This window comes from Cherax quadricarinatus, chromosome 69, assembly GCF_038502225.1.
Source record: "Cherax quadricarinatus isolate ZL_2023a chromosome 69, ASM3850222v1, whole genome shotgun sequence".
Lineage (NCBI taxonomy): Eukaryota > Metazoa > Arthropoda > Malacostraca > Decapoda > Parastacidae > Cherax > Cherax quadricarinatus.
This window is the reverse complement of record NC_091360.1, coordinates 23,216,810-23,244,100: the sequence shown is the minus strand read 5'-3', so window position 1 is coordinate 23,244,100 and position 27,291 is coordinate 23,216,810. Positions and strand designations below refer to the sequence as shown.

Here is a 27,291-nt window from a genome sequence, read left to right as displayed (position 1 = left end):
AGCCAGGGGTCTATTGGTAATCCCCCTTATGTATGCTGGGAGGCAATTGTACAGTCTTGGGCCCCTGACACTTAATATGTTGTCTCTCAGTGTACTCGTGGCACCCCTGCTTTTCATTGGAGGGATACTGCATCTCCTGCCGAGTCTTTTGCTTTCATAGGGAGTGATTTTCGTGTGCAGGTTTGGTACTAGTCTCTCTAGGATTTTCCATGTGTATATTATCATGTATCTCTCTCGCCTGCGTTCCAGGGAATACAGATCAAGGGATTTCAACCGTTCGCAGTAGTTTAGGTGCTTTATCGTACTTATGTGTGCCACGAAAGTTCTCTGTACATCCTCTTGATCTGCAATTTCACCTGCCTTGTAAGGGGCCATTAGTGTACAGCAGTACTCCGGCCTAGAGACAACAACCAATTTGAAGGGAAGAATCATGAGCTTGACATCCCTAGCTTTGAACGTTCTCTTTACCCATCCTGCCATTTTCTTAGCAGATGTAATAGAAAGATTGTCGTGATCCTTGAAAGTGAGGTCCTCTGACATTATTACTCCCAGGTCTTTCACAATAGTTTTTCGCTCTGTTGTGTAGTTGGAATTTGTCCTGAAATTTCTTTCCACTGAACAACATATTGGTTTTTGCAAACCATTTAAAGATTTGCTTGATGTCTGCCTGGAGTCTTGCAGTGTCTTCGATGGATGACACCGTCATGCAAATTCAGGTGTCATCCACAGAAGAAGACACGGTGCTGTGGCTTACGTCTCTGTCTGTCAGATGTGAGGATAACGAACACGACAGTGACCAAATTTCTTCTAGTTAGTTTACTGTGTTATTATCATCAAGAAATGTACATCCATGTCAATTTAACGCTTTACAAACATCTATGCTGTTGTTGCCATGACAACCAGATATTAACATTCACAGTAATAATAACGATGTATAGTTCATTGTTGTTGACTGAAGAATGTCTAGTTCAATCGGTATTTTACATAAAAAGATAACTTGTTAAATCAATCAAATACGAGAGAGAATGTTGAGTCAGTTTGATCACCATCGTCTGGAGGTGCAATTTAATTTCATTATCATATCACTACTACGAACCAGCCTGGGTCAGTACCCCTCCTGCAGTGCTTCACTAGTACTGGCCAGCCTGGGTCAGTACCCCTCCTGCAGTGCTTCACTAGTACTGGCCAGCCTGGGTCAGTACCCCTCCTGCAGTGCTTCACTAGTACTGGCCAGCCTGGGTCAGTACCCCTCCTGCAGTGCTTCACTAGTACTGGCCAGCCTGGGTCAGTACCCCTCCTGCAGTGCTTCACTAGTACTGGCCAGCCTGGGTCAGTACCCCTCCTGCAGTGCTTCACTAGTACTGGCCAGCCTGGGTCAGTACCCCTCCTGCAGTGCTTCACTAGTACTGGCCAGCCTGGGTCAGTACCCCTCCTGCAGTGCTTCACTAGTACTGGCCAGCCTGGGTCAGTACCCCTCCTGCAGTGCTTCACTAGTACTGGCCAGCCTGGGTCAGTACCCCTCCTGCAGTGCTTCACTAGTACTGGCCAGCCTGGGTCAGTACCCCTCCTGCAGTGCTTCACTAGTACTGGCCAGCCTGGGTCAGTACCCCTCCTGCAGTGCTTCACTAGTACTGGCCAGCCTGGGTCAGTACCCCTTCTGCAGTGCTTCACTAGTACTGGCCAGCCTGGGTCAGTACCCCTCCTGCAGTGCTTCACTAGTACTGGCCAGCCTGGGTCAGTACCCCTCCTGCAGTGCTTCACTAGTACTGGCCAGCCTGGGTCAGTATCCCTCCTGCAGTGCTTCACTAGTACTGGCCAGCCTGGGTCAGTACCCCTCCTGCAGTGCTTCACTAGTACTGGCCAGCCTGGGTCAGTACCCCTCCTGCAGTGCTTCACTAGTACTGGCCAGCCTGGGTCAGTACCCCTCCTGCAGTGCTTCACTAGTACTGGCCAGCCTGGGTCAGTACCCCTTCTGCAGTGCTTCACTAGTACTGGCCAGCCTGGGTCAGTACCCCTCCTGCAGTGCTTCACTAGTACTGGCCAGCCTGGGTCAGTACCCCTCCTGCAGTGCTTCACTAGTACTGGCCAGCCTGGGTCAGTACCCCTCCTGCAGTGCTTCACTAGTACTGGCCAGCCAGGGTCAGTACCCCTCCTGCAGTGCTTCACTAGTACTGGCCAGCCTGGGTCAGTACCCATCCTGCAGTGCTTCACTAGTACTGGCCAGCCAGGGTCAGTACCCCTCCTGCAGTGCTTCACTAGTACTGGCCAGCCTGTGTCAGTACCCCTCCTGCAGTACTTCACTAGTACTGGCCAGCCTGGGTCAGTACCCCTCCTGCAGTGCTTCACTAGTACTGGCCAGCCAGGGTTAGTACCCCTCCTGCAGTGCTTCACTAGTACTGGCCAGCCTGGGTCAGTGTTGAGAAATGGGATTACCAGTTAAGCTTAATTTTAAATTTAAATATAGGGAACACTTAGCTGATAAAAAGACAGCAAATCATCTACACAGCCGCCCCTGCAGACGAGGTCTTGAATTGTTGTCATGATCATCTCTCAATGGGCTGTAATGAGTTATAATTTGTAAGATTATAAATTACCCCTAGGGGGTGTTATGTCAGCATATTTCATTCACTGATGGCTGACAAACTTACTTGTGTGGACTCAAAAGTCCGCTCCTATCTGCCGACTATAGGTTGATTACAAACTTCTTGCGACTCAAGAACTGCACAGTCCCCCGTTCTACAAGAAATTTGTAACCTACCTTACTCTTGTAGCATGAGCTATGGTGTTCTTCACACCTTCGACAGGTGTCGGTGACTTGATAGAAGCTGAAGTGTCCTTGGATGTCCACATCTTCCATAGTCTAGGAATACGCACACTGGTACAATATGTTCCACAAGATTTGTCTTTAATGTTCACAATCTTATCAATAAAGAAGCTGATCACACTTCTCTGTAAGTGTTTATTGTGTTTTGTGAGACACTTTGTTCACACTAACGCACAGATCGTTCTTTGTTGGTTATCCTGGCATCAGTGTCACTCTCAGTAGAGTCAAAAGTAATCTGAAGATCCACAGCACCCCACGCCGTTACTCCCCTAGCACAAAGGAAAAGCTGACCTAGTACTTTTGCTTCCTTGCCACTTCCTCGATGAAGCAAAGCAGAATGTTTGATTCTTGCTGTCTTAAGCATAGACAACAATGTCCACTATCTTTACTATGGTAATAAAGTGGGAGCAGGGTTTTCCTTAATTGTCCTGCTAAGGTAAGAGATATACTGTCTCTTATTAAAATACACTCTGCAACACTGGACCGCACGGAGCGGCGGTCGCTTGACCACAGGCAGTATACTGGTACTGCATCTGGGATCAATTACTTGCTGTAGCAGTAAACAAGATATTTGCCCCTTCTGAGAGGGCTAGGCCCCTCAGGGCTGAAAGGGGCTGAAGGGGCTGAAGGAGGCTGAAGGGGGCTGATACCCCCCTCCTGGAGAAAATTTCTCAACAGTCAGTATCCCTCCTGCAGTGCTTCACTATTACTGACCAGCCTGGGTCAGTGCCCCTCCTGCAGTTCTTCACTAGTACTGGCCAGCCTGAGTAACTACCCCTCCTGCAGTGCTTCACTATTACTAACCAGCCTGGGTCAGTACCCCTCCTGCAGTGCTTCACTAGTACTGGCCAACCTGGGTCAGTACCCCTCCTGCAGTGCTTCACTAGTACTAACCAGCCTGAGTCAGTACCCTTCCTGGAGTGCTTCACTAGTACTGGCCAGCCTGAGTAACTACCCCTCCTGCAGTGCTTTACTATTACTGACCAGCCTGGGTCAGTATCCCTCCTGCAGTGCTTCACTATTACTGACCAGCCTGGGTCAGTGCCCCTCCTGCAGTGCTTCACTAGTACTGGCCAGCCTGAGTAACTACCCCTCCTGCAGTGCTTCACTATTACTAACCAGCCTGGGTCAGTATCCCTCCTGCAGTGCTTCACTAGTACTGGCCAACCTGGGTCAGTACCCCTCCTGCAGTGCTTCACTAGTACTAACCAGCCTGAGTCAGTACCCTTCCTGGAGTGCTTCACTAGTACTGGCCAGCCTGAGTAACTACCCCTCCTGCAGTGCTTTACTATTACTGACCAGCCTGGGTCAGTATCCCTCCTGCAGTGCTTCACTAGTACTGGCCAGCCTGGGTCAGTACCCCTCCTGCAGTGCTTCACTAGTACTAACCAGCCTGAGTCAGTACCCTTCCTGCAGTGCTTCACTAGTACTGGCCAGCCTGAGTAACTACCCCTCCTGCAGTGCTTCACTAGTACTGGCCAGCCTGAGTCAGTATCCATCCTGCAGTGCTTCACTAGTACTGGCCAGCCTGAGTCAGTACCCCTCCTGCAGTGCTTCACTAGTACTGGCCAGCCTGAGTCAGTACCCCTCCTGCAGTGCTTCACTAGTACTGGCCAGCCTGAGTCAGTACCCATACCTTGTACATGCACGTGTAGAAATACAGATTATTATTAGTGCCACTACTACAACTACTGTTACTATTACTACTACTATCACCACTATTACCACCACTCGTTTCTCCTTCCTGAGCTGCCTTATGGTGTTCCCTATTGGCCTGTCATTTGCGTCTGACACAACACTGGTCCAGGAGCTACAAACACGCTCTCTTGAGTTTCCAGGGAAGTGTGATTTAGATCCTCCATTGTAGATATATCTTTCAAAATAAGATCAATAAATAATATGATTACTACATCACATTTCTGACGAAAGGAAGAAGACTGAAGTGTATCAGTAATGAAAGTAACAATAAGAACCTTGATCAATGTAGAAGAAGCCAGGGATCCAGGTGAGGCCCAGGATGAAGAACAGAGAGATGGAGATCTTCAGTCTGACTGTTGGACTCTGATGATCACCACCAATCTGAGGTTGCTTCCCACACGTCACTTTAATGGCGCATATATAGCTCACTACATTTACCTGGTTGAGATAATAAGTACATTTAGGCAGAGGTACACATAAGTGTAATTATCATACATAGTGTATATTACATTGGGTGAGAAAACACTGTGTACTCACATAATTGTACTCACATAATTGTGGTTGCAAGGGTCGAGACTCAGCTCCTGGTCCCACCTTTTCACTGATCGCGCGCGTGTGTGTGTGTGTGTGTGTGTGTGTGTGTGTGTGTGTGTGTGTGTGTGTGTGTGTGAGTGTGTGCATGTGTGTGTGTGTGTGTGTGTGTGTGGTCTTCCCTGTGAAGACAGAAACCACAGTTTGGTCTCTAAGTTTCTCATCACTTATTGGTTACTCATTTACGAAACATTATGTCTATTTTGTTAGTGAATGAGAAAACTGTGTTAGTTAAATGTTTTATTTCTTGTACTCTAGAAGGAGGAAGCAATGATTAATTTATGTCTGATGTTTTGTTTGTGGGCCGGTGGAACAGTGGGAGAGTGGAACAGTGGAACAGTGGGAGAGTGGAACAGTGGAACAGTGGGAGAGTGAAACTGGAACAGTGGGAGAGTGGAACAGTGGAACAGTGACAGAGTGGAACAGTGGAACAGAGGAACAGTGGAACAGTGGGAGAGTGGAACAGTGGAACAGTGGGAGAGTGGAACAGTGGAACAGTGGAACAGTGGGAGAGTGGAACAGTGGAACAGTGACAGAGTGGAACAGTGGAACAGAGGAACAGTGGAACAGTGGGAGAGTGGAACAGTGGAACAGAGGAACAGTGGAACAGTGGGAGAGTGGAACAGTGGGAAAGTGGAACAGTGGAACAGTGGGAGAGTGAAACAGAGGAACAGTGGGAGAGTGGAACAGCGGAACAGTGGCAGAGTGGAACAGTGGAACAGTGAAACAGTGGGAGAGTGGAACAATGGAACAGTGGCAGAGTGGAACAGTGGAACAGTGGGAGAGTGAACAGTGGAACAGTGGCAGAGTGGAACAGTGGAACAGTGAAACAGTGGGAGAGTGGACCAGTGGAACAGTGGGAGAGTGGAACAGTGGAACAGTAGGAGAGTGGAACAGTGGAACGGTGGGAGAGTGGAACAGTGCAACAGTGGAACAGTGGAACAGTGGGAGAGTAGAACAGTGGAACAGTGGGAGAGTGGAACAGTGGGAGTGAAACAGTGGAACAGTGGGAGTGAAACAGTGGGAGAATGGAACAGTGGAACAGAGGAACAGTGGTAGAATGCCACAACGGAACTGTGGAAGAGTGGAACAGTGGGAGAGTGGAACAGTGGAACAGTGGGAGAGTGGAACAGTGGAACAGTGGGAGAGTGGAACAGTGGAACAGTGGAACAGTGGGAGAGTGGAACAGTGGGAAAGTGGAACAGTGGGAGAGTGGTACAGTGGAACAGTGGAAGAGTGGAACAGTGGAACAGTGGGAGAGTGGAACAGTGGAACAGTGGGAGAATGGAACAGCGGAACAGTGGAGGAGTGGAACAGTGGGAGAGTGGAACAGTGGGAGAGTGGAACAGTGAAACAATGAGAGAGTGGAACAGTGGGAGAGTGGAACAGTGGAACAGTGGAAAAGTGGGAGAGTGGAACAGTGGGAGAGTTGGAGAGTGGAACAGTGGAACAGTGGAACAGTGGGAGAGTGGAACAGTGGGAGAGTGGAACAATGGAACAGTGGGAGAGTGGAACAGTGGAACAGTGCGAGAGTGGAACAGTGGAACAGTGGGAGAGTGGAACAATGGGAGAGTGGAACAGTGGAAGAGTGGAACAGTGGGAGAGTGGAACAGTGGGAGAGTGGAACAGTGGGAGCGTGGAACAGTGGAACAGTGGAACAGTGGAAAAGTGGGAGAATGGAACAGTGGAACAGTGGGAAAGTGGAACAGTGGGAGAGTGGAACAGTGGGAGAGTGGAACAGTGGAACAGTGGGAGAGAGGAACAGTGGAACAGTGGGAGAGTGGAACAGTGGAACAGTGGGAGAGTAGAACAATGGGAGAGCCTAACAGTGGAACAGAGGGAAAGTGGAAGAGTGGAAGAGTGGGAGAGTGGAACAGTGGAACAGTGGGAGAGTAGAACAGTGGAACAGTGGGAGAGTGGAACAGTGGAGCAGTGGGAGAGTGGAACAGTGGAACAGTGGGAGAGTGGAACAGTGGAACAGTGGGAGAGTGGAACAGTGGGAGAGTGGAACAGTGGAACAGTGGGAGAGTAGAACAGTGGACCAGTGGAACAGTGGGAGAGTGGACCAGTGGAACAGTGGGAGAGTGGAACAGTGGAACAGTGGAAGAGAGGAACAGTGGAACAGTGGGAGAGTGGAAAAGTGGGAGAGTGGAACAGTGGGGGAGTTGGAGAGTGGAACAGTGGGAGAGTGGAACAGTGGGGGAGTTGGAGAGTGGAACAGTGGAACAGTGGAACAGTGGGAGAGTGGAACAGTGGGAGAGTGGAACAATGGAACAGTGGGAGAGTGGAACAGTGGAACAGTGCGAGAGTGGAACAGTGGAACAGTGGGAGAGTGGAACAATGGGAGAGTGGAACAGTGGAACAGTGGAACAGTGGGAGAGTGGAACAGTGGGAGAGTGGAACAGTGGGAGCGTGGAACAGTGGAACAGTGGAACAGTGGAAAAGTGGGAGAATGGAACAGTGGAACAGTAAGAAAGTGGAACAGTGGGAGAGTGGAACAGTGGGAGAGTGGAACAGTGGAACAGTGGGAGAGAGGAACAGTGGAACAGTGGGAGAGTGGAACAGTGCAACAGTGGGAGAGTAGAACAATGGGAGAGCCTAACAGTGGAACAGAGGGAAAGTGGAAGAGTGGAAGAGTGGGAGAGTGGAACAGTGGAACAGTGGGAGAGTGGAACAGTGGAACAGTGGGAGAGTGGAACAGTGGAACAGTGGGAGAGTGGAACAGTGGAACAGTGGGAGAGTGGAACAGTGGAACAGTGGGAGAGTGGAACAGTGGGAGAGTGGAACAGTGGAAAAGTGGGAGAGTAGAACAGTGGAACAGTGGGAGAGTGGAACAGTGGGAGTGAAACAGTGGAACAGTGGGAGTGAAACAGTGGGAGAATGGAACAGTGGAACAGAGGAACAGTGGTAGAATGCCACAACGGAACTGTGGAAGAGTGGAACAGTGGGAGAGTGGAACAGTGGAACAGTGGGAGAGTGGAACAGTGGAACAGTGGGAGAGTGGAACAGTGGAACAGTGGAACAGTGGGAGAGTGGAACAGTGGGAAAGTGGAACAGTGGGAGAGTGGTACAGTGGAACAGTGGAAGAGTGGAACAGTGGAACAGTGGGAGAGTGGAACAGTGGAACAGTGGGAGAATGGAACAGCGGAACAGTGGAGGAGTGGAACAGTGGGAGAGTGGAACAGTGAAACAATGAGAGAGTGGAACAGTGGGAGAGTGGAACAGTGGAACAGTGGAAAAGTGGGAGAGTGGAACAGTGGGAGAGTTGGAGAGTGGAACAGTGGAACAGTGGAACAGTGGGAGAGTGGAACAGTGGGAGAGTGGAACAATGGAACAGTGGGAGAGTGGAACAGTGGAACAGTGCGAGAGTGGAACAGTGGAACAGTGGGAGAGTGGAACAATGGGAGAGTGGAACAGTGGAACAGTGGAACAGTGGGAGAGTGGAACAGTGGGAGAGTGGAACAGTGGGAGCGTGGAACAGTGGAACAGTGGAACAGTGGAAAAGTGGGAGAATGGAACAGTGGAACAGTGGAACAGTGGGAAAGTGGAACAGTGGGAGAGTGGAACAGTGGGAGAGTGGAACAGTGGAACAGTGGGAGAGAGGAACAGTGGAACAGTGGGAGAGTGGAACAGTGGAACAGTGGGAGAGTAGAACAATGGGAGAGCCTAACAGTGGAACAGAGGGAAAGTGGAAGAGTGGAAGAGTGGGAGAGTGGAACAGTGGAACAGTGGGAGAGTGGAACAGTGGAGCAGTGGGAGAGTGGAACAGTGGAACAGTGGGAGAGTGGAACAGTGGAACAGTGGGAGAGTGGAACAGTGGGAGAGTGGAACAGTGGAACAGTGGGAGAGTAGAACAGTGGACCAGTGGAACAGTGGGAGAGTGGACCAGTGGAACAGTGGGAGAGTGGAACAGTGGAACAGTGGAAGAGTGGAACAGTGGAACAGTGGGAGAGTGGAACAGTGGGAAAGTGGAACAGTGGGAGAGTGGAACAGTGGAACAGTGGAACAGTGGAAAAGTGGGAGAGTGGAACAGTGGGGGAGTTGGAGAGTGGAACAGTGGAACAGTGGAACAGTGGGAGAGTGGAACAGAGGGAGAGTGGAACAATGGAACAGTGGGAGAGTGGAACAGTGGAACAGTGCGAGAGTGGAACAGTGGAACAGTGGGAGAGTGGAACAATGGGAGAGTGGAACAGTGGAACAGTGGAACAGTGGGAGAGTGGAACAGTGGGAGAGTGGAACAGTGGGAGCGTGGAACAGTGGAACAGTGGAACAGTGGAAAAGTGGGAGAATGGAACAGTGGAACAGTGGGAAAGTGGAACAGTGGGAGAGTGGAACAGTGGGAGAGTGGAACAGTGGAACAGTGAGAGAGAGGAACAGTGGAACAGTGGGAGAGTGGAACAGTGGAACAGTGGGAGAGTAGAACAATGGGAGAGCCTAACAGTGGAACAGAGGGAAAGTGGAAGAGTGGAAGAGTGGGAGAGTGGAACAGTGGAACAGTGGGAGAGTGGAACAGTGGAACAGTGGGAGAGTGGAACAGTGGAACAGTGGGAGAGTGGAACAGTGGAACAGTGGGAGAGTGGAACAGTGGGAGAGTGGAACAGTGGAACAGTGGGAGAGTAGAACAGTGGACCAGTGGAACAGTGGGAGAGTGGACCAGTGGAACAGTGGGAGAGTGGAACAGTGGAACAGTGGAACAGTGGAAGAGTGGAACAGTGGAACGGTGGGAGAGTGGAACAGTGGGAAAGTGGAACAGTGGGAGAGTGGGAGAGTGGAACAGTGGAATAGTGGGAGAGTGGAACAGTGGGAGAGTGGAACAGTGGAACAGTGGAACAGTAAGAGAGTAGAACAATGGGAGAGATTAACAGTGGAACAGAGGGAAAGTGGAACAGTGGGAGAGTGGAACAGTGGAACAGTGGAAGAGTGGAACAGTGGGAAAGTGGAACAGTGGAACAGTGGGAGAGAGGAACAGTGGGAGAGTGGAACAGTGGAACAGTGGGAGAGTAGAACAGTGGACCAGTGGAACAGTGGACCAGTGGAACAGTGAGAGAGTGGACCAGTGGAACAGTGGGAGAGTGGAACAGAGGAACAGTGGAACATTGAGAGAGTGGAACAATGGGAGAGTGGAACAGTGGAACAGTGGAACATTGAGAGAGTGGAACAATGGGAGAGTGGAACAGTGGAACAGTGGGAAAGTGGAACAGTGGGAGAGTGGGAGAGTGGAACAGTGGAACAGTGGAACAGTAGGAGAGTGGAACAGTGGAACAGTGGAACAGTGGGAGAGTGGAACAGTGGAACAGTGGGAGAGTGGAACAGTGGAATAGTGAGAGAGTGGAACAGTGGACCAGTGGAACAGTGGGAGAGGGAAACAGTGGAAGATTGGAAGAGTGGAACAGCAGAACAGTGGGAGAGTGGAAAAATTGAACAGTGGAACAGTGGAGCAGTGGAACAGTGGGAGAGTAGAACAGTGGAATAGTGGAACAGTGGGAGAGTGGAACAACAGAACAGTGAGAGAGTGGAACAGTGGAACAGTGGGAGAGTGGAACAGTGGAACAGTGGAACAGTGGGAGAGTGGAATATTGGAACAGTGGAACAGTGGGAGAGTGGAACAGTGGAACAGTGGGAGAGTGGAACAACAGAACAGTGGGAGAGTGGAACAGTGGAACAGTGGAACAGTGGGAGAGTGGAACAGTGGAACAGTGGAACAGTGGCAGAGTGGAATATTGGAACAGTGGAACAGTGCGAGAGTGGAACAGCGGAACAGTGGAACAGTGGGAGAGTGGAAAAGTGGAACAGTGTGAGAGTGGAACAGTGGAACAGTGGGAGAGTGGAACAGTGGAACAGAGGGAGAGTGGAACAGTGGAATAATGGAATAGAGGAACAGTGGAACAGTGGGAGAGAGGAACAGTGGGAGAGTAGAACAGTGGAACAGTGGAACAGCGAGAGAGTGGAACAGTGGGAGAGTGGAACAGTGGGAAAGTAGAACAGTGGAACAGTGGAACAGTGGGAGAGTGGAACAGTGGAACAGTGGAACAGTGGGAGAGTGGAACAGTGGAACAGTGGGAGAGTGGAACAGTGGAACAGTAGATCAGTGAAACAGTGGAAAAGTGGAACAGTGTGAGAATGGGAGAGTGGAACAGTGGAACAGTGCGAGAGTGGAACAGTGGAACAGTGGGAGAGTGGAACAGTGAAAAAGTGGGAGAGTGGAACAGTGGAACAGAGGGAGAGTGGAACAGTAGAACAGTGGGAGAGTGGAACAGTGGAACAGTGGGAGAGTGGAACAGTGGAACAGTGGGAGAGTGGAACAGTGGAACAGTGGGAGAGTGGAACAGTGGAACAGTGGGAGAGTGGAGCAGTGAAACAGTGGAAAAGTTGAACAGTGGAACAGTGGGAGAGTGGAACAGTGGAACAGTGGAAAAGTTGAACAGTGGAACAGTGGGAGACTGGAACAGTGGAACAGTGGAACAGTGGGAGAGTGGAACAGTGGAAAAGTGGATTAGTGGAAAAGTGGAAAAGTGGAACAGTAGAAGAGTGGGAGAGTGGAACAGTGGAACAGTGGAACAGTGGGAGAGAGGAACAGTGGAACAGTGTGAGAGTGGAACAATATAACAGTGGAACAGTGGAAGAGTGGAACAGTGGGAGAGTGGAACAGTGGAACAGTGGAAGGATGGAACAGTGGAACAGTGGGAGAGTGAGACAGTGGAACAGTGGGAGAGTGGAACAGTGAGAGAGTTGAACAGTGGAACAGTGGAACAGTTGGAGAGTGGAACATTGGGAGAGTGGAACAGTGGAACAGTGGGAGAGTGGAACAGTGGAACAGTGGGAGAATGGAATAGTGGAAGAGTGGAACAGTGGAACAGTGGGAGAGTAGGACAGTGGAACAGTGGGAGAGTGGAACAATAGGAGAGTGGAACAGTGGAACAGTGGAACAGTTGAACAGTGGGAGAGTGGAACAGTTGGAGAGTGGAACAGTGGGAGAGTGGAACAGTGGAACAGTGGGAGAGTGGAACAGTGGAACAGTGGAACAATGGGAGAGTGGAACAGTGGAACAGTGGGAAAGTGGAACAGTGGGAGAGTGGGAGAGTGGAACAGTGGAACAGTGGAACAGTGGGAGAGTGGAACAGTGGAACAGTGGGAGAGTGGAACAGTGGAACAGTGGGAGAGTGGAACAGTGGAACAGTGAGAGAGTGGAACAGTGGACCAGTGGAACAGTGGGAGAGGGAAACAGTGGAAGATTGGAAGAGTGGAACAGTGGAACAGTGGGAGAGTGGAAAAATTGAACAGTGGAACAGTGGAGCAGTGGAACAGTGGGAGAGTAGAACAGTGGAACAGTGGAACAGTGGCAGAGTGGAACAACAGAACAGTGAGAGAGTGGAACAGTGGAACAGTGGGAGAGTGGAACAGTGGAACAGTGGAACAGTGGGAGAGTGGAATATTGGAACAGTGGAACAGTGGGAGAGTGGAACAGTGGAACAGTGGGAGAGTGGAACAACAGAACAGTGGGAGAGTGGAACAGTGGAACAGTGGAACAGTGGGAGAGTGGAACAGTGGAACAGTGGAACAGTGGCAGAGTGGAATATTGGAACAGTGGAACAGTGGAACAGTGCGAGAGTGGAACAGTGGAACAGTGCGAGAGTGGAACAGTGGAACAGTGGAACAGTGGAACAGTGGGAGAGTGGAACAGTGGAACAGTGGGAGAGTGGAACAGTGGAACAGTGGGAGAGTGGAACAGTGAAACAGTGGGAGAGTGGAACAGTGGAATAATGGAATAGAGGAACAGTGGAACAGTGGGAGAGAGGAACAGTGGAACAGTGGGAGAGTAGAACAGTGGAACAGTGGAACAGCGAGAGAGTGGAACAGTGGGAGAGTGGAACAGTGGGAGCGTGGAACAGTGGAACAGTGGAACAGTGGAAAAGTGGGAGAATGGAACAGTGGAACAGTGGAACAGTGGGAAAGTGGAACAGTGGGAGAGTGGAACAGTGGGAGAGTGGAACAGTGGAACAGTGGGAGAGAGGAACAGTGGAACAGTGGGAGAGTGGAACAGTGGAACAGTGGGAGAGTAGAACAATGGGAGAGCCTAACAGTGGAACAGAGGGAAAGTGGAAGAGTGGAAGAGTGGGAGAGTGGAACAGTGGAACAGTGGGAGAGTGGAACAGTGGAACAGTGGGAGAGTGGAACAGTGGAGCAGTGGGAGAGTGGAACAGTGGAACTGTGGGAGAGTGGAACAGTGGAACAGTGGGAGAGTGGAACAGTGGGAGAGTGGAACAGTGGAACAGTGGGAGAGTAGAACAGTGGACCAGTGGAACAGTGGGAGAGTGGACCAGTGGAACAGTGGGAGAGTGGAACAGTGGAACAGTGGAAGAGTGGAACAGTGGAACAGTGGGAGAGTGGAACAGTGGGAAAGTGGAACAGTGGGAGAGTGGAACAGTGGAACAGTGGAACAGTGGAAAAGTGGGAGAGTGGAACAGTGGGGGAGTTGGAGAGTGGAACAGTGGAACAGTGGAACAGTGGGAGAGTGGAACAGTGGGAGAGTGGAACAATGGAACAGTGGGAGAGTGGAACAGTGGAACAGTGCGAGAGTGGAACAGTGGGAGAGTGGAACAGTAGGAGCGTGGAACAGTGGAACAGTGGAACAGTGGAAAAGTGGGAGAATGGAACAGTGGGAAAGTGGAACAGTGGGAGAGTGGAACAGTGGGAGAGTGGAACAGTGGAACAGTGGGAGAGAGGAACAGTGGAACAGTGGGAGAGTGGAACAGTGGAACAGTGGGAGAGTAGAACAATGGGAGAGCCTAACAGTGGAACAGAGGGAAAGTGGAAGAGTGGAAGAGTGGGAGAGTGGAACAGTGGAACAGTGGGAGAGTGGAACAGTGGAACAGTGGGAGAGTGGAACAGTGGAACAGTGGGAGAGTGGAACAGTGGAACAGTGGGAGAGTGGAAAGTGGAACAGTGGGAGTGGGAGTGGAACAGTGGAACAGTGGAACAGTGGAACAGTGGGAGTGGAGTGGAACAGTGGAAGTGGAACAGTGGGAGAGTGGAACAGTGGAACAGAGAGTGGAACAGTGGAACAGTGGGAGAGTAACAGTGGGAGAGTGGAACAGTGGACCAGTGGAACAGTGGGAGAGTGGAACCAGTGGAACAGTGGGAGAGTGGAACAGTGGAACAGTGGAAGAGTGGAACAGTGGGAGAGTGGAACAGTGGAACAGTGGTGGAACAGTGGGAGAGTGGAACAGTGGAACAGTGGGAGAGTGGAACAGTGGAACAGTGGAACAGTGGGAAAGTGGAACAGTGGGAGAGTGGAACAGTGGAACAGTGGAAGAGTGGGACAGTGGAACAGTGGAACAGTGGAGAGAGTGGGAGAGTGGAACAGTGGAACAGTGGGAGAGTGGAACAGTGGAACAGTGGAACAGTGGGATAGTGGAGTGGAACAGTGGGAAAGTGGAGCAGTGGAACAGTGGGAGAGAGGAACAGTGGGAGAGTGGAACAGTGGAACAGTGGGAGAGTGGAACAGTGGAACAGTGGGAGAGTGGAACAGTGGAACAGTGGGAGAGTAGAACAATGGGAGAGCCTAACAGTGGAACAGAGGGAAAGTGGAAGAGTGGAAGAGTGGGAGAGTGGAACAGTGGAACAGTGGGAGAGTGGAACAGTGGAACAGTGGGAGAGTGGAACAGTGGAACAGTGGGAGAGTGGAACAGTGGAACAGTGGGAGAGTGGAACAGTGGGAGAGTGGAACAGTGGAACAGTGGGAGAGTAGAACAGTGGACCAGTGGAACAGTGGGAGAGTGGACCAGTGGAACAGTGGGAGAGTGGAACAGTGGAACAGTGGAAGAGTGGAACAGTGGAACAGTGGGAGAGTGGAACAGTGGGAAAGTGGAACAGTGGGAGAGTGGGAGAGTGGAACAGTGGAATAGTGGGAAAGTGGAACAGTGGGAGAGTGGAACAGTGGAACAGTGGGAGAGTGGAACAGTGGAACAGTGGAACAGTAAGAGAGTAGAACAATGGGAGAGATTAACAGTGGAACAGAGGGAAAGTGGAACAGTGGGAGAGTGGAACAGTGGAATAGTGGAAGAGTGGAACAGTGGGAAAGTGGAGCAGTGGAACAGTGGGAGAGAGGAACAGTGGGAGAGTGGAACAGTGGAACAGTGGGAGAGTAGAACAGTGGACCAGTGGAACAGTGGACCAGTGGAACAGTGAGAGAGTGGACCAGTGGAACAGTGGGAGAGTGGAACAGAGGAACAGTGGAACATTGAGAGAGTGGAACAATGGGAGAGTGGAACAGTGGAACAGTGGAACATTGAGAGAGTGGAACAATGGGAGAGTGGAACAGTGGAACAGTGGGAAAGTGGAACAGTGGGAGAGTGGGAGAGTGGAACAGTGGAACAGTGGAACAGTAGGAGAGTGGAACAGTGGAACAGTGGAACAGTGGAACAGTGGGAGAGTGGAACAGTGGAACAGTGGGATAGTGGAACAGTGGAATAGTGAGAGAGTGGAACAGTGGACCAGTGGAACAGTGGGAGAGGGAAACAGTGCAAGATTGGAAGAGTGGAACAGCAGAACAGTGGGAGAGTGGAAAAATTGAACAGTGGAACAGTGGAGCAGTGGAACAGTGGGAGAGTAGAACAGTGGAACAGTGGAACAGTGGGAGAGTGGAACAACAGAACAGTGAGAGAGTGGAACAGTGGAACAGTGGGAGAGTGGAACAGTGGAACAGTGGAACAGTAGGAGAGTGGAATATTGGAACAGTGGAACAGTGGGAGAGTGGAACAGTGGAACAGTGGGAGAGTGGAACAACAGAACAGTGGGAGAGTGGAACAGTGGAACAGTGGGAGAGTGGAACAGTGGAACAGTGGAACAGTGGCAGAGTGGAATATTGGAACAGTGGAACAGTGCGAGAGTGGAACAGCGGAACAGTGGAACAGTGGGAGAGTTTAACAGTGGAACAGTGGGAGAGTGGAACAGTGGAACAGTGGGAGAGTGGAACAGTGGAACAGTGGGAGAGTGGAACAGTGGAATAATGGAATAGAGGAACAGTGGAACAGTGGGAGAGAGGAACAGTGGGAGAGTAGAACAGTGGAACAGTGGAACAGCGAGAGAGTGGAACAGTGGGAGAGTGGAACAGTGGGAAAGTGGAACAGAGGAACAGTGGAACAGTGGGAGAGTGGAACAGTGGAACAGTGGAACAGTGGGAGAGTGGAACAGTGGAACAGTGGGAGAGTGGAACAGTGGAACAGTAGATCAGTGAAACAGTGGAAAAGTGGAACAGTGTGAGAATGGGAGAGTGGAACAGTGGAACAGTGGGAGAGTGGAACAGTGAAAAAGTGGGAGAGTGGAACAGTGGAACAGAGGGAGAGTGGAACAGTAGAACAGTGGGAGAGTGGAACAGTGGAACAGTGGGAGAGTGGAACAGTGGAACAGTGGGAGAGTGGAACAGTGGAACAGTGGGAGAGTGGAGCAGTGAAACAGTGGAAAAGTTGAACAGTGGAACAGTGGGAGAGTGGAACAGTGGAACAGTGGAAAAGTTGAACAGTGGAACAGTGGGAGACTGGAACAGTGGAACAGTGGAACAGTGGGAGAGTGGAACAGTGGAAAAGTGGATTAGTGGAAAAGTGGAAAAGTGGAACAGTAGAAGAGTGGGAGAGTGGAACAGTGGAACAGTGGAACAGTGGGGGAGAGGAACAGTGGAACAGTGTGAGAGTGGAACAATATAACAGTGGAACAGTGGAAGAGTGGAACAGTGGGAGAGTGGAACAGTGGAACAGTGGAAGGATGGAACAGTGGAACAGTGGGAGAGTGAGACAGTGGAACAGTGGGAGAGTGGAACAGTGAGAGAGTTGAACAGTGGAACAGTGGAACAGTTGGAGAGTGGAACATTGGGAGAGTGGAACAGTGGAACAGTGGGAGAGTGGAACAGTGGAACAGTGGGAGAATGGAATAGTGGAAGAGTGGAACAGTGGAACAGTGGGAGAGTAGAACAGTGGAACAGTGGGAGAGTGGAACAATAGGAGAGTGGAACAGTGGAACAGTGGAACAGTTGAACAGTGGGAGAGTGGTACAGTTGGAGAGTGGAACAGTGGGAGAGTGGAACAGTGGAACAGTGGGAGAGTGGAACAGTGGAACAGTGGAACAATGGGAGAGTGGAACAGTGGAACAGTGGGAAAGTGGAACAGTGGGAGAGTGGGAGAGTGGAACAGTGGAACAGTGGAACAGTGGGAGAGTGGAACAGTGGAACAGTGGGAGAGTGGAACAGTGGAACAGTGGGAGAGTGGAACAGTGGAACAGTGGGAGAGTGGAACAGTGGAACAGTGAGAGAGTGGAACAGTGGACCAGTGGAACAGTGGGAGAGGGAAACAGTGGAAGATTGGAAGAGTGGAACAGTGGAACAGTGGGAGAGTGGAAAAATTGAACAGTGGAACAGTGGAGCAGTGGAACAGTGGGAGAGTAGAACAGTGGAACAGTGGAACAGTGGCAGAGTGGAACAACAGAACAGTGAGAGAGTGGAACAGTGGAACAGTGGGAGAGTGGAACAGAGGAACAGTGGAACAGTGGGAGAGTGGAATATTGGAACAGTGGAACAGTGGGAGAGTGGAACAGTGGAACAGTGGGAGAGTGGAACAACAGAACAGTGGGAGAGTGGAACAGTGGAACAGTGGAACAGTGCGAGAGTGGAACAGTGGAACAGTGGAACAGTGGGAGAGTGGAACAGTGGAACAGTGGGAGAGTGGAACAGTGGAACAGTGGGAGAGTGGAACAGTGAAACAGTGGGAGAGTGGAACAGTGGAATAATGGAATAGAGGAACAGTGGAACAGTGGGAGAGAGGAACAGTGGAACAGTGGGAGAGTAGAACAGTGGAACAGTGGAACAGCGAGAGAGTGGAACAGTGGGAGAGTGGAACAGTGGGAGCGTGGAACAGTGGAACAGTGGAACAGTGGAACAGTGGAACAGTGGAAAAGTGGGAGAATGGAACAGTGGAACAGTGGAACAGTGGGAAAGTGGAACAGTGGGAGAGTGGAACAGTGGGAGAGTGGAACAGTGGAACAGTGGGAGAGAGGAACAGTGGAACAGTGGGAGAGTGGAACAGTGGAACAGTGGGAGAGTAGAACAATGGGAGAGCCTAACAGTGGAACAGAGGGAAAGTGGAAGAGTGGAAGAGTGGGAGAGTGGAACAGTGGAACAGTGGGAGAGTGGAACAGTGGAACAGTGGGAGAGTGGAACAGTGGAGCAGTGGGAGAGTGGAACAGTGGAACAGTGGGAGAGTGGAACAGTGGAACAGTGGGAGAGTGGAACAGTGGGAGAGTGGAACAGTGGAACAGTGGGAGAGTAGAACAGTGGACCAGTGGAACAGTGGGAGAGTGGACCAGTGGAACAGTGGGAGAGTGGAACAGTGGAACAGTGGAAGAGTGGAACAGTGGAACAGTGGGAGAGTGGAACAGTGGGAAAGTGGAACAGTGGGAGAGTGGAACAGTGGAACAGTGGAACAGTGGAAAAGTGGGAGAGTAGAACAGTGGGGGAGTTGGAGAGTGGAACAGTGGAACAGTGGAACAGTGGGAGAGTGGAACAGTGGGAGAGTGGAACAATGGAACAGTGGGAGAGTGGAACAGTGGAACAGTGCGAGAGTGGAACAGTGGAACAGTGGGAGAGTGGAACAATGGGAGAGTGGAACAGTGGAACAGTGGAACAGTGGGAGAGTGGAACAGTGGGAGAGTGGAACAGTGGGAGCGTGGAACAGTGGAACAGTGGAACAGTGGAAAAGTATGAGAATGGAACAGTGGAACAGTGGGAAAGTGGAACAGTGGGAGAGTGGAACAGTGGGAGAGTGGAACAGTGGAACAGTGGGAGAGAGGAACAGTGGAACAGTGGGAGAGTGGAACAGTGGAACAGTGGGAGAGTAGAACAATGGGAGAGCCTAACAGTGGAACAGAGGGAAAGTGGAAGAGTGGAAGAGTGGGAGAGTGGAACAGTGGAACAGTGGGAGAGTGGAACAGTGGAACAGTGGGAGAGTGGAACAGTGGAACAGTGGGAGAGTGGAACAGAGGAACAGTGGGAGAGTGGAACAGTGGGAGAGTGGAACAGTGGAACAGTGGGAGAGTAGAACAGTGGTCCAGTGGAACAGTGGGAGAGTGGACCAGTGGAACAGTGGGAGAGTGGAACTGTGGAACAGTGGAACAGTGGAAGAGTGGAACAGTGGAACAGTGGGAGAGTGGAACAGTGGGAAAGTGGAACAGTGGGAGAGTGGGAGAGTGGAACAGTGGAATAGTGGGAGAGTGGAACAGTGGGAGAGTGGAACAGTGGAACAGTGGGAGAGTGGAACAGTGGAACAGTGGAACAGTAAGAGAGTAGAACAATGGGAGAGATTAACAGTGGAACAGAGGGAAAGTGGAACAGTGGGAGAGTGGAACAGTGGAACAGTGGAAGAGTGGAACAGTGGGAAAGTGGAACAGTGGAACAGTGGGAGAGAGGAACAGTGGGAGAGTGGAACAGTGGAACAGTGGGAGAGTAGAACAGTGGACCAGTGGAACAGTGGACCAGTGGAACAGTGAGAGAGTGGACCAGTGGAAAAGTGGGAGAGTGGAACAGTGGAACAGTGGAACATTGAGAGAGTGGAACAATGGGAGAGTGGAACAGTGGAACAGTGGAACATTGAGAGAGTGGAACAATGGGAGAGTGGAACAGTGGAACAGTGGGAAAGTGGAACAGTGGGAGAGTGGGAGAGTGGAACAGTGGAACAGTGGAACAGTAGGAGAGTGGAACAGTGGAACAGTGGAACAGTGGGAGAGTGGAACAGTGGAACAGTGAGAGAGTGGAACAGTGGACCAGTGGAACAGTGGGAGAGGGAAACAGTGGAAGATTGGAAGAGTGGAACAGCAGAACAGTGGGAGAGTGGAAAAATTGAACAGTGGAACAGTGGAGCAGTGGAACACTGGGAGAGTAGAACAGTGGAACAGTGGAACAGTGGGAGAGTGGAACAACAGAACAGTGAGAGAGTGGAACAGTGGAACAGTGGGAGAGTGGAACAGTGGAACAGTGGGAGAGTGGAATATTGGAACAGTGGAACAGTGGGAGAGTGGAACAGTGGAACAGTGGGAGAGTGGAACAACAGAACAGTGGGAGAGTGGAACAGTGGAACAGTGGAACAGTGGGAGAGTGGAACAGTGGAACAGTGGAACAGTGGCAGAGTGGAATATTGGAACAGTGGAACAGTGGAACAGTGCGAGAGTGGAACAGCGGAACAGTGGAACAGTGGGAGAGTGGAACAGTGGAACAGTGGGAGAGTGGAACAGTGGAACAGTGGGAGAGTGGAACAGTGGAACAGTGGGAGAGTGGAACAGTGGAATAATGGAATAGTGGAACAGTGGAACAGTGGGAGAGAGGAACAGTGGAACAGTGGAGAGTGGAACAGGTGAACAGTGGGAGGATAGCAGGGTGAAACAGTGGAAAGTTGAACAGTGAAATAGTGGGAGGAGTGGAACAGTGAAACAGGTGCGGAAAAGCTGAAACAGGTGGGAACAGTGGAGACTGGAACAGTGGAAACAGTGGAAACAGTGGGAGAGTGGAACAGTGGAAAAGGGTGGATTAGTGGAAAAGGGTGGAAAAGTGGAACAGTAGAAGAGTGGAGAGTGGAATTGGTGTGGAAATGTGGAACAGTGGGGAGGAAGAAGTAGGAACAGTGTGAGAGTGGAATAAATATAACAGTAGGAACAGTGGAAGAGGTGGAAAGAGTGGAGAGTGGAAATATGGAACAGTGGAAGGAATGGAACAGTGTGAAATAGTGGGAGAGGAGAGACATGGTGGTTCAGTGGGAGAGTGGAACAGGTGAGAGCTGAACAGTGGAAACAGGTGGTTCAGGCTGAGAGTGGAACACTTGGGAGAGTGGAATGAGTGGAAATAGTGGGAGGAGTGGAACAGAGTGGAAACAGTGGGAGAATTGGAATAGTGGAAGAGGAACAGTGGAACAGGTGGGAAGAGAAGAACAGGTGGAACAGTGGAGAGTGGAAACAATAGGAGAGGTGGAAACAGTGGAACAGTGGAAACAGCTGAACAGTGGGGAGAGTGGTACAGCTGGAGGAAACAGTGGGAGAGTGGAACAGTGGAACAGTGGGAGAGGAAACATGGAACAGTGGAACGGAATGGGAGAGTGGGAACAAGGGTGGAACAGTGGAAAGTGGAAACAGTGGGAGAGGTGAGAGGGTGGAACAGGAACAGGTGAAACAGTGGGAGGAGGTGGAACAGTGGAAACAGGAGTGGAGGAGTGAACAGTGGAAACAGTGGGAGAGGGTGGAAACAGTGGAACAGTGGGAGAGGAAACAGGGAATATGGAGGAGAGTGGAAACAGTGGACCAGTGGAACAGTGGGAGAGGGAAACAGGTGGAAGATTGGAAAGAGTGGAAACAGTGGAACAGTGTGAGGAGTGGAAAACTGGAGTGGAACAGTGAGCAGTGAATATGGAGAGTAGGAACAGTGGAACAGTGGAACAGTGGCAGAGGCGGAAACAATGGTGAACAGTGAGAGGAGGGTGGAACAGTGGAAGTGGGAGAGGTGGAACAGAGGAACAGTGGAAACAGTGGGTGGAGAGTGAACATTGGAAACAGTGGAACAGGTGGAGAGTGGAATATGGAACAGTGGAGAGGTGAAACAACAGAACAGTGGAGAGTGGAAACAGTGGAATAGTGAACAGTGCAGAGAGGAACAGGTGGAAACAGTGAATAGTGGGAGGAGGGTGAACAGTGGAAACAGTGGAGAGTGGAATATGGAAACAGGTGGAGAGTGGAAACAGGTGAAACAGGTGGGAGAGTGGAACAGGTGGAATAATGGAATAGAGGAACAGGTGAAACAGTGGGAGAGAGGAACAGTGGGACAGGTGGAGTAGAACAGTGGAACAGTGGAACAGCGAGAGAGTGGAACAGTGGGAGGAGGTGAATAGTGGGAGCGTGGAAACAGTGAACAGTGGAACAGTGGAACAGTGGAACAGGTGGAAAAAGTGGGAGAATGGAAACAGTGAACCAGGTGGAACAGTGGGCGTGGAACAGTGAGGAGGGTGGAACAGGTGGAGAGTGGAACACAGGTGGAAACAGTGGAGAGGAGGAACAGGTGGAAATATGTGGGAGTGGGAACAGTGGAACAGGTGGAGAGAACAATGGGAGAGTTTCCTAACAGTGAACAGAGGGAAAGTGGAAGAGGTGAAGAAGTGGGAGAGTGGAACAGTGGAACAGAGGGAGAGTGGAACAGTAGAACAGTGGGAGAGTGGAACAGTGGAACAGTGGGAGAGTGGAACAGTGGAACAGTGGGAGAGTGGAACAGTGGAATAGGTGGGAGGAAGGAAACAGTGGGAGAGTGGAAACAGGTGGAAACAGTGGAGAGTGAGAACAGTGGACCAGTGGAACAGTGGGAGAGTGGAGCAGTGAAACAGTGGGAAAAGTTGAACAGTGGAACAGTGGGAGAGTTGAACAGTGGAACAGTGGAAAAGTTGAACAGTGGAACAGTGGGAGAGTCGAACAGTGGAACAGTGGAACAGAGGGAGAGTGGAACAGTGGAAAAGTGGATTAGTGGAAAAGTGGAACAGTGGGAGTGGAACAGTGGAACAGTAGAACAGTGGAAGAGTGGAACAGTGGAACAGTGGAACAGTGGAACAGTGGGAGAGTGGAACAGTGGAACAGTGGGAGAGTGGAACAGTGGAACAGTAGATCAGTGGAACAGTGGAAAAGTGGAACAGTGTGAGAATGGGAGAGTGGAACAGTGGAACAGTGCGAGAGTGGAACAGTGGAACAGTGGGAGAGTGGAACAGTGGAACAGTGGGAGAGTGGAACAGTGGAACAGTGGGAGAGTGGAACAGTGGAACAGTGGAGAGTGGAACAGTGGAACAGTGGGAGAGTGGAACAGTGGGAGATTGGAACAGTGGAACAGTGGAAATGGAGAGAGTGGAACAGTGGGAGAGTGGAACAGTGGGAAAGTAGAACAGTGGACAGTGGGAGAGTGGAACAGTGGAACAGTGGGAGAGTGGAACAGTGGAACAGTGGGAGAGTGGAACAGTGGAGAGTGGAACAGTGGGAGAGTGGAACAGTGGAACAGTGGGAGAGTGGAACAGTGGAACAGTGGAACAGTGGGACAGTGGAAAGTGGAACAGTGGAACAGTGGGAAAGTGGAACAGTGGGAGAGTGGGAGAGTGGAACAGTGGAACAGTGGAACAGTGGGAGAGTGGAACAGTGGAACAGTGGGAGAGTGGAACAGTTTAACAGTGGGAGAGTGGAACAGTGGAACAGTGGGAGAGTGGAACAGTGGACCAGTGGAACAGTGGGAGAGGGAAACAGTGGAAGATTGGAAGAGTGTAACAGTGGAACAGTGGGAGAGTGGAAAAATTGAACAGTGGAACCGTGGAGCAGTGGAACATTGGGAGAGTAGAACAGTGGAACAAAAAAACAGTGGGAGAGTGGAACAACAGAACAGTGAGAGAGTGGAACAGTAGAACAGTGGGAGAGTGGAACAGTGGAAACAGTGGAACAGTGGGAGAGTGGAATATTGGAACAGTGGAACAGTGGAACAGTGGGAGAGTGGAACAGTGGAACAGTGGGAGAGTGGAACAACAGAACAGTGGGAGAGTGGAACAGTGGAACAGTGGGAGAGTGGAACAGTGGAACAGTGGAACAGTGGCAGAGTGGAATATTGGAACAGTGGAACAGTGGAACAGTGCGAGAGTGGAGCAGTGGAACAGTGGAACAGTGGGATAGTGGAACAGTGGAACAGTGGGAGAGTGGAACAGTGGAACAGTGGTAGAGTGGCACATCAGAACAGTGGGAGAGTGGAACAGTGGAACAGTGGGAACAGTGGGAGAGTGGAACAGTGGAACAGTGGGAACAGTGGCAGAGTGGAATATTGGAACAGTGGAACAGTGGAACAGTGCGAGAGTGGAAGCAAGGACAGTGGCGTTGGAACAAGGGTGGAACAGTGGGAAGAAGTGGAACAGTGGGGAACAGTGGAAAAGTTGGAACAGTGGGAACAGTGGGGAAGAGTGGAACAAGTGGGAACAAGTGGAACAGTGGGAGTGGAACAGTGGAGTGGAATTATGGAAAAGTTGGAAAAGTGAACAGTAAGAAGGAGTGGGGAGAAGTGGAAATATGGAACAGGGTGAACAGTGGAAGAGGAAGGAACAGGAACAGTGTGGGAGAGTGGGAACATAACAGTGGAACAGTGGGAAGAGTGGAACAGTGGAAGAAGGAACAGTAATAGGTGGAAGGGAATGGGACAGTGGAACAGTGGGAGGAAGTGGAAGGAAGACAGTGGAACAGTGGAAGAGGTGGAACAGCAGAAGAGCTGGAACAGGAACAGTGGAACAGTTGGGAGAGTGGAATACTGGGCAGAAGGTGGAACAGTGGAACAGTGGGAGAGGAACAGTGGAACAGTGGGAGATGAACAGGAAGAAGTGGAAACAGTGGGAACAAGGAGAAGTAAGAAACAGTGGGAACAGTGGGAAGAAGGAACAATAAGGAGGAATAATGGAACAGTGGAACAGTTGAAACAGTGGGAAGAGTGGGAACAGCTGGAGGGTGGAACAGTGGGAAGAGTGGAAACAGTGGAAAACAGTGGAAGAGGTGGAACAGTGGGAACAGTGGAACAATGGGAAGGGAACAGTGGAACAGGGAGGTGGAACAAGGAAGAGGAAGTTGAAACAGGAACAGTGGGAACAGTGGAAGAGTTGGAACAGGAACAGTGGGAGGAACAGTAACAGTGGAAGAGTGGAACAGTGGAAAACAGTGGAAGGAAACAGGAACCAGTGGAACAGTGGGAGGAAGGGAAACAGTGGAAGAATTGGAAGAAGTGGTAACAGTGGAACAGTGGGAAGAAGGTGGAAAATTGGAAACAGTGGGACTGGTGGGGAGCAGTGGAACAATTGGGAAGAAGTTAGAACAGGGTGGAACAAGTGGAACAGTGTGAGAATGGGAGAGTGGAACAGTGGAACAGTGCGAGAGTGGAACAGTGGAACAGTGGGAGAGTGGAACAGTGAAAAAGTGGGAGAGTGGAACAGTGGAACAGAGGGAGAGTGGAACAGTAGAACAGTGGGAGAGTGGAACAGTGGAACAGTGGGAGAGTGGAACAGTGGAACAGTGGGAGAGTGGAACAGTGGAACAGTGGGAGAGTGGAGCAGTGAAACAGTGGAAAAGTTGAACAGTGGAACAGTGGGAGAGTGGAACAGTGGAACAGTGGAAAAGTTGAACAGTGGAACAGTGGGAGAGTGGAACAGTGGAACAGTGGAACAGTGGGAGAGTGGAACAGTGGAAAAGTGGATTAGTGGAAAAGTGGAAAAGTGGAACAGTAGAAGAGTGGGAGAGTGGAACAGTGGAACAGTGGAACAGTGGGAGAGAGGAACAGTGGAACAGTGTGAGAGTGGAACAATATAACAGTGGAACAGTGGAAGAGTGGAACAGTGGGAGAGTGGAACAGTGGAACAGTGGAAGGATGGAACAGTGGAACAGTGGGAGAGTGAGACAGTGGAACAGTGGGAGAGTGGAACAGTGAGAGAGTTGAACAGTGGAACAGTGGAACAGTTGGAGAGTGGAACATTGGCAGAGTGGAACAGTGGAACAGTGGGAGAGTGGAACAGTGGAACAGTGGGAGAATGGAATAGTGGAAGAGTGGAACAGTGGAACAGTGGGAGAGTAGAACAGTGGAACAGTGGGAGAGTGGAACAATAGGAGAGTGGAACAGTGGAACAGTGGAACAGTTGAACAGTGGGAGAGTGGAACAGTTGGAGAGTGGAACAGTGGGAGAGTGGAACAGTGGAACAGTGGGAGAGTGGAACAGTGGAACAGTGGAACAATGGGAGAGTGGAACAGTGGAACAGTGGGAAAGTGGAACAGTGGGAGAGTGGGAGAGTGGAACAGTGGAACAGTGGAACAGTGGGAGAGTGGAACAGTGGAACAGTGGGAGAGTGGAACAGTTTAACAGTGGGAGAGTGGAACAGTGGAACAGTGGGAGAGTGGAACAGTGGACCAGTGGAACAGTGGGAGAGGGAAACAGTGGAAGATTGGAAGAGTGTAACAGTGGAACAGTGGGAGAGTGGAAAAATTGAACAGTGGAACCGTGGAGCAGTGGAACATTGGGAGAGTAGAACAGTGGAACAAAAAAACAGTGGGAGAGTGGAACAACAGAACAGTGAGAGAGTGGAACAGTAGAACAGTGGGAGAGTGGAACAGTGGAACAGTGGAACAGTGGGAGAGTGGAATATTGGAACAGTGGAACAGTGGAACAGTGGGAGAGTGGAACAGTGGAACAGTGGGAGAGTGGAACAACAGAACAGTGGGAGAGTGGAACAGTGGAACAGTGGGAGAGTGGAACAGTGGAACAGTGGAACAGTGGCAGAGTGGAATATTGGAACAGTGGAACAGTGGAACAGTGCGAGAGTGGAACAGTGGAACAGTGGAACAGTGGGATAGTGGAACAGTGGAACAGTGGGAGAGTGGAACAGTGGAACAGTGGGAGAGTGGAACAGTGAAACAGTGGGAGAGTGGAACAGTGGAATAATGGAATAGAGGAACAGTGGAACAGTGGGAGAGAGGAACAGTGGAACAGTGGGAGAGTAGAACAGTGGAACAGTTGAACAGCGAGAGAGTGGAACAGTGGGAGAGTGGAACAGTGGGAAAGTGGAACAGTGGAACAGTGGAACAGTGGGAGAGTGGAACAGTGGAACAGTGGAACAGTGGGAGAGTGGAACAGTGGAACAGTGGGAGAGTGGAACAGTGGAACAGTAGATCAGTGAAACAGAGGAAAAGTGGAACAGTGTGAGAATGGGAGAGTGGAACAGTGGAACAGTGCGAGAGTGGAACAGTGGAACAGTGGGAGAGTGGAACAGTGAAAAAGTGGGAGAGTGGAACAGTGGAACAGAGGGAGAGTGGAACAGTAGAACAGTGGGAGAGTGGAACAGTGGAATAGTGGGAGAGTGGAACAGTGGAACAGTGGGAGAGTGGAACAGTGGAACAGTGAGAGAGTGGAGCAGTGAAACAGTGGAAAAGTTGAACAGTGGAACAGTGGGAGAGTAGAACAGTGGAACAGTGGAAAAGTTGAACAGTGGAACAGTGGGAGAGTGGAACAGTGGAACAGTGGAACAGTGGGAGAGTGGAACAGTGGAAAAGTGGATTAGTGGAAAAGTGGAAAAGTGGAACAGTAGAAGAGTGGGAGAGTGGAACAGTGGAACAGT

At 50.8% G+C, this 27,291-nt stretch overlaps 1 protein-coding gene across 1 annotated transcript in view; it reads right to left on the bottom strand.

The window, feature by feature from the left end:
- The window catches only part of LOC128701885 (putative adhesion G protein-coupled receptor E4P), a 245,023-nt gene that overhangs the window by 4,453 nt on the left and 213,279 nt on the right, over positions 1-27,291 (bottom strand). The window contains exon 12 of the mRNA XM_070099874.1: positions 4,798-4,960. Coding sequence (XP_069955975.1) covers positions 4,798-4,960 — 163 coding nt within the window. The remainder of the gene's footprint in view (positions 1-4,797; positions 4,961-27,291) is intronic.